A 13,264-nucleotide genomic window follows, 5' to 3' on the forward strand; every position below is an offset into this window, starting at 1 on the left:
GGCATGGCACTCCTTGTGCCCATCAGCACTGCACAGGGCCAGCTCATCATATGGGTTAGGAGGCCCTGGGTTTGAACCTTGGACCTCCCATGTAGTAGGCAGATGCCCTATCCATTGGGCCAAATACACTTCCCACCAAGAATTTTAACAAGCATAGTTAAAAAAAAATCATTAATATAGATTTTTTTTTAACTTTTTTTTTTTTAGATTTATTTTGTTTCTCCCTACCCTCTTGTTTTTCACTTGCTGTGTGGGTTTGTCCTTGTTTCTTTACAAGGTATCAGGAGCCAAACCCAGGAACTCTGATGTGGGAAGGAGGTACCAAATTGCTTGAGCTACCTCCACTCCTGCCTTTGCATTTCTCATTATGCTTTTCCTCCCTGTGTCTCCTATTGTGTCACCTTGCCATACTATCTTCTTTAGGAGGCACTGGGAACCTCTGCTCCCTGCTTTGTTGGGTCTCTCATTATGTTTTTTCTTCTTTTGTCTCTTGTTGTCTCAGCTTGCTGTGCCTGCCCATCGTGCCAGCTCGCTGTCTTCTTTAGGAGGCTCCAGGATCCGAACCAGTGACTTCCCATGTGGTAGGTGGGAGCCCAGTCACTTGAGCCACATCCACTTCCCTCATCAATATTTTTACCCTTTCCCAACAATACAAGGTTGCTGGAACTTTTTAAGTCCAATCAATACAGTCCCAATTTATATGCTGTTGGTGTTCTATCACGTCTCTTTTACTATATAGATTCCTCTGACATCTTTTTTGTATTATTTCATATTTATTAATGAAGCCAAGTAATTTGGTCTGTGGTTTCTCCAGTCGAGAATTTTAAAAATTACATGCCCATGGTGTCATGTTATGTAAGTTTTTTTTCCCTGTCCCAAACACATGGGATTTAAAGGTTATTTCCTATAAATGGGCAACTAGATTAGAGGCATGGCCATATTTAATTTCAGTTTCTTTGGTAGGAAGATTTTTAGGTGGTGGGACATATTTATATCAGGAGGTACATACTTGGTTGTCTTTTTTTGTGTGTGTGATGTGAAAAGCCACTGGTGAACACTGCCTGTATTTATTATTTCTTTATGGGTTATAAAATGGAAACAGTCTACCATTCCTTCATTTATTTAATAGAATACTTCTGTATAAAGAGAAATTTCATGCTTATCAACTATTTGGTAATCCTGAGGAACAGTTTGCAAAGGAAAAGCAGGTCATATGCTTGATTTCTTCCTTTTAGTTACCAATTTCCAAAATAATGAATTGGTACCCTAAAAATGGCCAGGAAATTGTTGTTTTTTTTTTTAAGTATCATAAATTACTGGATTTAAATATATTTGATGTGCTTCAATCATTTATTTATTATTCCTTCAAAGCTCAGCCTGTCCCAGCTGTGGACAGAAGAGTCAGGTTGATTTCTGTGCCCTTTTGGCATGATTCTAGTAGTCTTTTAGAGCTTCCTTGCTTTCTGATACTACAAGAGATTATACACTCATTTTGTACATTTCCTGCCCTAGATGATCAAGTACCAAGTCGCCAAATAACCCTAGGTCACATACCAAACATTTCACCTTTTTAAAGTGTTCATTTCAGTACAACATTGTGCAACCACCACTGCTATCTAATTCCAGAATATTTTCAACACCCCCAAAAGAAACCCTGTACCCATAAGCAGTTACTCCCCATTCCCCAATCCTTCCAGGCCCTGGCAACGATCCATTTATTTTCTGTCTCTTTGAGTTTGCCTGTTTTAAACAATGCATATAAATGAGTCATACAATCTGTATCCCTTTGTGTCTGGCTTTCACTTAGCATGCTTTCAAGGTTCATCCATTCTATAGTATTACTTAACATGTCATTCCTTTTTATGGCCAATTAATCTGCTGTATGAATATACCACCTTTTATTTATCCATTCATCAGGTGACAGATTTCGGGGTTGTTTCCACATTTGTCTATTATAAATAATGCTATGAAAATTCATGTACAAGTTTTTGCATAGATATTTGTTTTCATTTCTCTTGGGACTAGGAATAGAATTGTTGGGTCATGTGGTCAATCATTTAACTTTTTGCAGAACTGCCAAAATGTTTTTCATAGTGGCTACATCATTTTACATTCCCACCAACAATCTATGGGGGTTTCAATTTCTATACACTCGCCAATACTTATTTCTTTTTTACTCTAGCTATCCTAGTGGGTGTGAAGTGGTACCTCAATGTGTGTGTGTGTGTGTTTTTTTAAGTTTATTTCTCCCCACCCACTTGTTGTTTGCACTTGCTGTGTCTGTTCACCTTAATAGGCAGCAGTAGCTGAACCCAGGTGCCACCAATATAGGAGGGTGATGCCAAAGGCTTGAGTCACCTCCACTCTCTGCTTTGTTGTATCTCATTGTTTTTCCTTCCCACATTTCTTATTGCATTATCTTGTTGTGCCAGCTTGCTGCACCTATCACGTCAGCTTGCTATCTTTAGGAGGCACCAAGAATATCTGCTCTCTGCATTGTCCGTCTCATTGTTTTTCCTCCCCACATCTCTTGTTGCATCAACTTGTGTCATCTTGCAGCGCCTGCCTGTCACACCCAGCTTGCTGTCTTTTTTAGGAGGCACTGGGAACTGAACCAGGAACCTCCCATGTGATAGGCAGGAGCTCAGTCACTTGAGCCACATCTGCTTCCCTCAAAATGTGTGTGTTTTTTAAAAGATTTATTTATCCCCCCATCCCACTGTCTGCTCTCTCTGTCCATTCGCTGTGTTCTTCTGTGTCTGCTTGTATTCTCATGAGGCAGCTCTGGGAAATGATCTTGGGACCTTCTGGAGTGGGAGAGGCAATCACTCTCTTGCGTCAGCAGCTCCCTGTTCTGCTACGTCTTCTTATTTTCTCTCCTCTGTTTCGTATTGCAACATCTTACTGAACCAGCTCTCCACGTCGGCTGGCACTCCTGCGCAGGGCGGTATTCCTGTGCGGGGTGGCACTCCTGCATGAGTCGGCATTCCTGCATGGGCCAGCTCGCCACATGGACCAGCTTGCCCTCCCCAGGAGGCCCTGGGCATCGAACCCTGGACTTCTCATATGGTAGACGGGAGCCCAATTGCTTGAGCCACATTCGTTTCCTGCTCAGTGTGTTTTTGATCTGCATTTATTTACAGACAAATGATGTCAAGCATCATTGTGTATATTTGTCTATTTGTGTATCTTCTTTGGAGAAATTTCTATTCAGATCTTTAGCCCATTTTAAAATTAGACTATTTATCTTTCTGTTGTTGAGTTGTAAGAGTTATTTTTATATCCTGGACACTAGATGCTTATCACATATAAGATTTGCAAGTATTTTCTATTACTTTCTGGACTGTCTTTATTTTCTTGATTGTTTCCTTTAATGAACATAAGTTTTAAATTTTTATAAAGTCCAATTTATTTTTTCTTTTGTTGCTTGTGCTTTTGGTGTCATATCTAAAAAATCACTGCCTAATTAAAGGTCATATGATTTATACTTAAAGATTATTCTTTCCCCACTGAATTGTCTTGCTACCTTGGTTGAGAATCAACTGACCATAGATAGAAATAGCAGTTTATTTCTGGACTTCCAATCATAGTCTACTGATCTAAATGTTTATCCTTATGCCAGTACCACACTGTCTTGATTACTAAAGCTTTGTACTAAGTTTTGACATCAGGAAGTGTGAGTTTTCCAACTTTGTTCTTTTTCAAGTTGTTTTGAAATTCTAGGTCACTTGCTCTTTCGTATTTTTTGAGTATTGGCTTTTAAGTTTCTGCAAAAAAAGCCAGTTCGGATATTGATAGGAATTATTTGAATCTATAGATTGTTTTGGGTAGTAAATACCATCTTAAAAATATTAAGTTTTCCAATCCATGAGCACAGGATGTCTTTCCATTTATTTAGATCTTTTTTAACTTCTTTCAATGATATCTTATAATGTTCAGTGTAAAAGTCTTGCTCTTCTGTGGTTACATTTATTTGCAAGTATTTTTTTTAAAGAAGCTATTGTAAGTGGAATTGTTTTCTTAATTTCATATTTTTTGATTGTTCAATGCTAGGATACAGAAACAAAAATGATTTCTGTATATTGCTCTTATATCCTGCAACCTTTCTGAACTTCTTTATTAGTGACTATTTTTTATGTGTAAATGTGTGGATGGAGTTCTTTAGGGTTTTCTATTTATAAGATCATGTCATTTGCATTTTACTTTATCCTGTCCAGTCTGGATGCCTTTAATTTCTTGCCTGTCAAAGCTAGAAGCTCTAGTACAATGTAGAAAATAAGTGTTGAGCACAGACAACCTCGTCTTGTTCCTAGTATTAGGGGGAAAAACTTTGTCTTTCAGTATTAAGAATGTTAGTTATGTTTTTGGTACATGGATTACGCTTTTTTTAAAAATTATGTTTCTTTTTATTCCTAGTTTGTTGAGTGTTTTTTGTTTTGTTTTGTTTTTTATCATAAAAAGGCACTGGATTCTGTCACATGCTTTTTTTTCTTAGGATGTATTTAGGTATGGAATTCTCTTTTTATTGATCCTGTTTGTGATTAATATCTTTTGCAAACTTTTATCTTTCTGAATACTACTTTCCTCCCGCTCTCTTTTTCCTTCAGGAACTTTGATTAATGATATATGTTAGACCTTTCAGTCCTTTCCTCCATATCTTTTTTTTTTAAAAAAGAGTTTATTTATTTATTTCTTTCCCCTTCCAACCCCCGCACCCCCACCCTGGTTGTCTGTTCTCTGTGTCTATTTGCTGCATCTTCTTTCTTTGTCTGCTTCTGCTGTTGTCAGCAGCATGGGAATCTGCGTTTCTTTTTGTTGCATCATCTTGTTGTGTCTGCTCTCTGTGTGTGCGGCACCATTCCTGGGCAGGCTGCACTTTCTTTTGCACTGGGCGGCTCTCCGTATGGGGCACACTCTTTGCCCGTGGGGCTCCCCTACACAGGGGACACCCCTTCGTGGCATGGCACTCTTTGCGCGCATCAGCACTGTGCATGGGCCAGCTCCATACGGGTCAAGGAGGCCTGGGGTTTGAACCACGGACCTCCCATGTGGTAGACAGATGCCCTAACCACTGGGTCAAGTCCACGTCCCATCCTCCATATCTCTTATCCTCCTTTATTACCATATTTCTCATTTTTTGTCTCTCTGCTTCATTCTGAACATTTTGTTAAGGTCTATCTTCCTGTTCATTTTCTATTTAGCTCTATTAAACCTCCTGTTAAACCCATCTGTCATGATTTTATTTTAATTATTCTGTTTTTCATATTAAGGAGTTCGTTAGGGTTCCATTTAGAGTCTAGTTGGTTATTTTTAGGAGTCTTGCTCCTTTATTCATACTTAAATCTGTTATTTCTTTAAGCATATAACCTACTAATTTATATTGTCCTAATAATTTCACTATTTCAAGTCTTTTCAGATTCGATTTATATCTACTGTTTCTGTTTACACTCACTCATGGAACCTGATTTCCTTCCATATTTTCTGATTTTTCTGTAGGTTGTTTTGGCATTCCTTTAAATTTTATTTGAGATCATATTTGAAGGCAGATTCCTTGAGAAACAATGTTTTCGTCCCTGTGAAGAGCCTGATGACACTATTTACCTTAGACCAATGTAAACTAAATTCTCAGCTGAAAGTTTTTCAGTCTACCTAGAAACCACGATTCAGGCTACAAATCCATAAGGCCAGTTGTAGTTATTAATTTCTCCAGGGAGAGTTCTTGTCCTTTACCCAGTGCCAGGATTTGGAGAAGTCAATTTCCCTTAGTGTCCTCCAGGGAGTGGAGAGAAATGTATACAGTTAATTTTTGGCTCACCTTCACATTGAGATTGTACCCTTAGATGTGGGGGGTGTCAAATTTAATAAATGCATGTGTGTCTCATACTAGACCCTCATCTTGGTAAGGGGCTAGATTTCTTCTCTTGTCCCATGAAGCCAATGAAAACGCAAGCTCGGTGATACCATGATTTTGAACTTGTCATCAAAGCAAAAGGTGCTTTATTACTCACTCACTTTTTCCTTTCTAGATTGATAATTTCACTTAGTTTTGGGTCTCTCATTATTTATTTCCTCCAAAATTTATTTATGTACTTGAAAACTGGTATTTTATTCAGTATTGTTGTTTTCAAAATGAAAGTCAACTGGGTAATGAACGTACCACATTCTTAAAATATTCTAGTACCTTACCTCTTCCTCATATACACCTAGTCACAAGGATTACGGTGAAATGAGAAGGGATGGAGGGTCATGTATATTGAAGTTTTAAACAATAGCTCTGTCACTAGTTAATTTTATGGTAGACCTTGGGGATTGGATAATCCGTCTTTAAGATCAGTTATGGTCATGTCTTTTTCATGATGAAAGTGTGGGAGAAATTCAAATTTATCACTTAAAAGTTAATGCAGTCTGGTGAGGTTCTGTCCTAGGTGACTGTACTCTGGACATGGTCAAGAGACCCCTAAGGCCCCAGAGCTCATCTTTTTGGTTGTGAACTAACGGCTGACAAAGGCTAGTACTTTAAGGTAGATAATGATGAAAATGAGCATTGGTTATCTTTAAGAACAGTTAGTTTAAGTGCTGGTACAAAGGATGAATTTCACATTGTTGAAGCAGAGGCAATGAATTATGACAGCAGTCCAATTAACGTAACAATGGCAGCCAACTCTCTTGGAGGCTTTGAAATAACACCACCTGTAGTCTTACAGTTGAAGTGTGGTTCAGGGCTTGGCATATTAATGGAGACCTGTGGAGGAAGATGCAAAGTCAGAAGATGACGAGGAGAAGGATGTGAAACTCTTAAGTATATCTGGAAAGTGATCTACTCCTGGAAGTGGTGGTAAGATTCCACGGAAAAAAGTAAAACTTGCTGACAAAGAGGATGTGATGATGATGATAAGGAGGAAATGGAAGAAAAAGCTCCAGGGAAGAAATCTATACGAGATATTCCAGCCAAAAATGCACAAAAATCAAACCAGAATGGGAAAGACTCAAAACCATCAACACCCAAGATCAAAAAGCCAAGAATCTTTTGAAATACGGGAAAAAAATTCCTAAAACATAGTTCAGTAGGCAACATTAAAACAAAAATGTAAGCAAGTATAGAAAAAGGTAGTTCTCTTCCTAAAGTGGAAGCTAAATTCAGCAACTGCGTGAAGAATTGCTTCCAAATAACTGACCAGGAGGCTTTAAGATCTCTGGCAGTGGAGGAAGACTCTTCAAGAAAATAGTTTAAACAATTTGTTAAAATTTTCCATCTGACTTCATTTCTGTAATAGCTGATAGTGGGCTATCCTTTTTATAATACAAAGAGTGAGAACATACCCTACATGTCTGGGAAATGTTGTCCAGGTTCCTTTGCCAAGAATATGTTGTCCAACTGGGAGAACTGGATATCCATAACTAAAAGAATCAATGCAGATTCCTATCTCATTCTCTATACAATAATCAACTCAAAATGGATCAAACACCTACACATAAAAGCCAGGACCATAAACTCCTAGAAAATAGTGTAGGGAAACATCTACAAGACCTTCTGCTTGCGAGTGGTTGAAGTGGGAAAGTTTAACTTGTATATATTATTCCATAATTTAAAAACAAAAAGAGCTGCAAAAAGACAAAAGCAATTAAATGCAATACATGATCGTTGACTGGATTTAACAACATAGAAAAGTTCCAAAAGGACATTTTTGGGAAATATGGGGGAAAAAAAAAAAGGAATATAGACTATCAACTTCATATCAGTGTTAAATTTCTTGAACTTTATAAATGTAATTAAGATGGGTATCTATCTTAAGAACAACTGGAGGGGGAGCAGATACGGCTCAAATGGTTTAGCACCTGCTTCTCACATGGGAGGTCCTGGGTTCAGTTCCCAGTGTCTCCTAAAAAAACAAGCAAAACAAACAAAACAAAAAACCAACTCAGGTTGCTGATGTGGCTAGGTGGTTGAGCACCACCTTCCCACTTACTAGGTTCCATGTTCAATCCCTGGCCTGGTAACTCAAAAAAAAGAAAACAAGTAATATCCTTTTACTAAGAAAATGTACATAGCAGTAGGAAATATTTAAGGAGCATGATGTATACATCCTACTTTCAAATGCTGAGTAAGATAGATTTGTCAAATTGTTAAAAATTGGTGCATTTGGGAATCTGGGTAGGGGGTTATGTTGAAGTTTTCTATATGAGCTTTGTATTATTTTTGCAACTCCCCTTTATCTTTCAAGTTATTTCAAAATAAAAAGTGAAAAATAATGATGTTGAAAGAACTGAGTAACATTACCAGAATTTACACTGACATACAAATGCAAGATAGAATACAACTGATACTGAATTCTCTCAGATTCTAGTAATAAGTACTATTCAACTTTGGTTATCTGAAATATTTTAAAACTTCTTTTGAAGAGACACGATAGGGAGATGGACAAGTGAAATGGTATTTATTGCATTTATGCTCTACGTGGGGAAGCAGATGTGGCTCAATTGATAGAGTGTCCACCTTATACATACGAGATCCAGGGTTCAAACCTGGGGCCTCCTGGCCCATGTGGTGAGCTGGCCCACGCACAGTGCTGCCGTACACAAGGAGTGCCATGCCACACAGAGGTGCTCCCCGCGTAGGGGAGACCCATGCACAAGAAGTGCGCCCTGCAAGGAGAGCTGCCCTGTGTGAAAAAAGCACAGCCTGCTAGGAGTGGCGCCACACACATGGAGAGCTGATGCAGCAAAATGACGCAACAAAAAGAGACACAGATTCCTGGTGCCACTGAGAATGCAAGCGGACACAGAAGAACACACAGTGAATGGACACAAGAGAGCAGAAAACAGGGGGAGGGAAGGGGAGAGAAATAAATAAAAATAAATCTTAAAAGAAAAAAAAAAGCTCTGTGTGAAGTACTATAACAGAGTACACATTCTTTTTCTTAATTTGAACTGTACAGTAATCTTAAGTGTTAGGAATTCTTAATTCACATTTTACAGCTAAGTTCCTGAAGCTTAGAAAGGTTAAGTAACTTTCCCAGGGGTACTTAAAAGATCATTTTTAGGCTTCTCTGGTAACGAGAAATGAAAAAGACAAATCTATCACAAGGAAATCTCAGTTTGAAGATATCTTAAAAAATGAATGTTATATATTGTGTGTCTGTATAATATTTACAATTGCAAAATTGGAATCACACCAAATATATAGTATGGTAATCTTTTTTTTTTCCACTTTGTAGTTAGCAAGTCTCTGTGTCATAAAAATAAATTTTTGAAAAATTTTAATGGCTATAAAATAGGCATTAAGATGGACGTGGTACTTTCTAAAAAACATTAAACTTTTCTACATCATGGCATTTAAGTCCTTTCTCAGTTTTATGTGCAGAGTGTTGGGAATTTGTGCTCTGGGGTTGGATAAAACCTGTGTTAGAGAGAAGCCATCTCTTCCACAGACTGACACTATGACTCTAATACAAGGTTCTTAACCACTGAGCCTTGGTATCCTAACCTAAAAATGGGAATAACACAGTATTCCCCTCCTAGCATTGTGAGAGGATGAACTGATAACATGGTTGTAAAGAGCAATACCTGGTACATAGTAAACTCAATAAAAATTATTAAGAATGCACTGGGGAAAAAAGAAAAAAGAATGCACCAAAATATCCTTGTACATAAATCTCTTGCTACACTACCAATTATTTCTTTAGAATAAATTGCCACAGGTATAATAATGAACCGATTAAAGTATATGGCTGTATAAAGGGTCATTACATTCTGCCAAACTATTTTCCAAAAAAATGAAAATGGTTTGTATTAGAGAGGGAGCTCACCTTTTGGGTCGAGGAAGGCCCATGGGGGTAAGATTAGGGTCAGGCTTAGGAATGGTTTTCCGGATGCGTATCTGTGAGACTTTCTTTGGCCTCTTCTCTGGCTCAGGCTATTTATAAGTTAAAAAGAAGGATGGTCAAGTTATAAAACATTTTAAATATATAAAGTTTCTCTTCCTGACTTAAGACTTCACTTGCTCAGGTTACAGATGATTCTAATAAGTAGTTTATAACAAAGCTCCCTCTACTTCTGCCAACCATGTTTCAGCAATTACCCACCTTTCTATTATTAAAAGAGAATTGTACATTCAATTCAAATATTGACATTATCAATATAAAAGCCCACAACTTGCGGAGTGCATGTAGCTCAGTGGTTGAGCTCCTGCTTTCCATGGACAAGGTCCTGGGTTTAATCCCTGGTACCTCCTAAAAAGCACACACACATAGAAAAGAGTCTGCAACTATTAGAGAAAACAGATGTTGCAATACTGAAAAACACCATCATTCACTCATCTTGTTTGCACAAAGCAGCACTCTGGTTCAATTCTCTAAATGCAACTAAAAGCTGTTTTCAAAAGAAAAAAATCTGGAAAACAATATAGATTAAGAAATCTAAGTAACATATATTTTGAGTTGTATATATATTACTTCCATAAAAAGTTAAAGGAAAAAAAACACACACATACACACAAAAGGAATCCAGTATAATCCTTAATGGCCAAGCAGAAAAACTCCTGGCTTGGTTAACTCCAACACTCAAGCTAAAGGGTGTAAATAAAGATACTCCGCGACAAGTCTGTGCCTGTCAGGTGATCTACAGTTGGTGATTGACCCCTTCCTAAAACAGTCATGTAAGGCCACCAGCATTTGACATTTACCTCTTTCTGTTCTGCAGGGCTGCTCTGTGGTCGGGGACATACTTGTGTAACATCATCATCAAACCCAGGAACCTGGAACTCAGAGGCTGAAAGGAGGAGCTTGCTGACAGCTGATTCTGTTACCAAACAGGACTTTGGTACCAAGGCAGAGAGGGCAGGCTCTAGTCTAGCACCATGGAGAGAAAAGACAAAGAAGAAAAATGAGAGATATCCCTTCTATGCCCAGCACATTCAATTTCTTTATACATCTAGACTAGGGCTAAAGACTTTCCTTCTTTCCAAAAAGGGCAGTTTTCTTTTCATGTCTTTGTCTGCATATGCAAAAAATTACAAGAATGATGTCAATTTATTTCACTGGTATGGAGCAGTTTTATAAGGGGAAATGTAAATAGGAACAGGTTTATGGGGGAAGAAAACATTTAGTGAACTAAACAAATGAATAATGCTTACATGAGATCAACACCACGCAGGGACTAAAGTTGACTAAATCACCAAGACACAAAATAACTTGAGAGGCGATTTCTTTATATACAATGAAGTGGCTGGTGATTTTGTCTTTTTCTAAATGGTATTGATTACATATCCCTAGTTACTATGTGTAATAGAACTCATTAGGATCTCAGAGGATGTTCATCTGAGAGATGCAGTTCAGGTGTAGGAGAACAAGAGCTAGACTCATGCCACTGCTCTTTCATGCACAATCACTGAGCGTGCACCCATATGCTAGGAGCCACTGGAGGCTTACCTCGTCTGACTGCCTCTGGCGCTACAAGTAGCTTCCATGCCTGGAAGAGGCACATATGGTAACATGGCGTGGCTGGGGTGAAGCAAAGGTTCAAAAGCACAGGTTAGGGCACTAGAAAGGGAAAAGCTGCGATGTCATTGCAAGTACTTAGCACATGATTCTTAATTAGAACCCTAGGTAGATGAGAAATGTTAGAAACCCAGAAAGCTGAAAACCTCCCAGCCATGAGAATTAAATCTATGTGCCACCACTGGAATGGAGGCAGGCTCACAGAAAGATTATTTTCCTACTTAAATGGAAAGAAGGTAGAGAAGCAAAGAGGACAGTAAGGGAAAAAAACGAACCTTATATTGCCTAATCAAGTCAGTGAACGTGTGTATTAAAAAAAGAATTTTAAAACTAATTTAAATATGGTACTCAGTACTGCATTAACTCTATAAAAATAAAATCTGTCAGTTTATATATTCTTACAAAATACTGTGGAGAAAATCTATGATTTTCTTTAATGCCAGAGTGCACATAAAACATGGCCATGTAGAAAAACTGTTAACAATGTTGGTTCCTTTATCATGAAGTTATTATGTTCATAAATGAACCACTAGCATTAGTCACTTACAGATACAATAATATGCAATGCTGGAGAGCTTTTTGTACCCTCCAAGTAGAACCTGTACCAAATTTTGCTGTATCTAGAACACAGCACAGGCATTTGTATGATGACCAAACAACCCAGCACCTCTAAGAAGTAAGATAGGTTTATTTAATAGTATTTTATAGTAGAAAAAGCACAGATAATATCCCATGCAGATTTCTAGAATAATATTTAGCACCAATTATGGATTCTCTGAGGAGTACCAATAAAAGAAAGGGAGGCAGGGTAGAATATTGGAAAGGGAACTGACTGAATAAGGAACCAGGGGACCTAGGTTCAAGTTCTAGCTCAGCTAAAACAGTAACCAGCTCAGCAATATGGGTTAAAAAAAGACCTTAATGAGCCTCAGTCTCATCATCTTTAAAACTGGCAAAAAGATGCCATTCCCTTCTATATTACAGGAATGCTGGAGAACCAGGTTCAAATGAGAAAATCCTATATGAAGATAAATTAATTCAATCATTTTTAAGTCTTGTTTTCTGGGGATACCTGATTTACCATGCTGGAAAATATTTCTAAGCGTGCTTAGAAAAACTGCAAACTTCCTAAACTCTTAAGTGCAGGCATAATGATGTTAAGGCATTTTTAAAGTCAATGAGAAGGAAAAATTCCTACAACCATAATCTCTTCACCTTCTATATAAAATAAAAATAAAGTAAATAAAATAAATTTTAAAAGAAAACAATATAAAATGTCAGACATAGGAAATAAGAGAGAAAAAAATATTCTATGCCAGGAAACAAAAATCAGGTGGAAAAGAAAAGAAGAAAGAGGATCAAAGATCATACCTTCATGGGGTAAAAAGACTAAATATCCTCTGCACTAACCTCAGGGATCAAAATATTTTAAGAAGGTAACACAATTTAAAGCTGTGTGCCATAGACATACAGCAGAGAACAATTACGAGATTTGAGAAGCACACGCACAACTAGACAGTAAAAGCAGTACATCATTATTAAAAATAATTTGATTTGTTCTAATGCATTTTCATGGATGTATTGTATCAAGTGACATTTTTCTATTAGCCAGAGAAGAAGCAGTTATAAAAGTAATTCTTCTTTTGATTTCAATCACCAATGTTCAGGTTCTGGGGTATTTTCTAGAATTGTATAGGGAACTATACAAAAGGCACCAACAGCTTTTTAATAACACAAAATGATTCTGCATGAGTGACTGGCCAGATACA

General features: G+C 37.6%; 1 protein-coding gene and 1 long non-coding RNA gene across 8 annotated transcripts in view; one reads left to right on the forward strand and one right to left on the reverse strand.

Moving 5' to 3' along the window:
* The window catches only part of LOC131274606 (uncharacterized), a 63,562-nt gene extending 52,729 nt beyond the window's left edge, over window positions 1-10,833 (forward strand). Inside the window, exon 3 of the long non-coding RNA XR_009181888.2 lies at window positions 10,699-10,833. This is a non-coding gene — a long non-coding RNA (uncharacterized lncRNA). The remainder of the gene's footprint in view (window positions 1-10,698) is intronic.
* The window catches only part of PRR14L (proline rich 14 like), a 79,310-nt gene that overhangs the window by 8,169 nt on the left and 57,877 nt on the right, over window positions 1-13,264 (reverse strand). For 3 of the 7 annotated variants that reach the window (XM_058281698.1, XM_058281704.2, XM_058281697.2), the window contains 3 exons: window positions 11,427-11,498; window positions 10,682-10,847; window positions 9,807-9,913 (listed from right to left, as the gene is read on the reverse strand). In XM_058281698.1, the coding sequence (XP_058137681.1) occupies window positions 9,807-9,913; window positions 10,682-10,847; window positions 11,427-11,498 (345 nt within the window). Of the gene's footprint in view, window positions 1-6,542; window positions 6,743-7,320; window positions 7,399-9,806; window positions 9,914-10,681; window positions 10,848-11,426; window positions 11,499-13,264 lie in introns of those variants that run through there. The other 4 variants (XM_058281703.2, XM_071209887.1, XM_058281702.2 and 1 more) reach the window with 3 other exon arrangements.

The sequence above is a fragment of the Dasypus novemcinctus genome, chromosome 19 (genome assembly GCF_030445035.2).
Source record: "Dasypus novemcinctus isolate mDasNov1 chromosome 19, mDasNov1.1.hap2, whole genome shotgun sequence".
In the NCBI taxonomy this organism is placed as follows: Eukaryota; Metazoa; Chordata; class Mammalia; order Cingulata; family Dasypodidae; genus Dasypus; species Dasypus novemcinctus.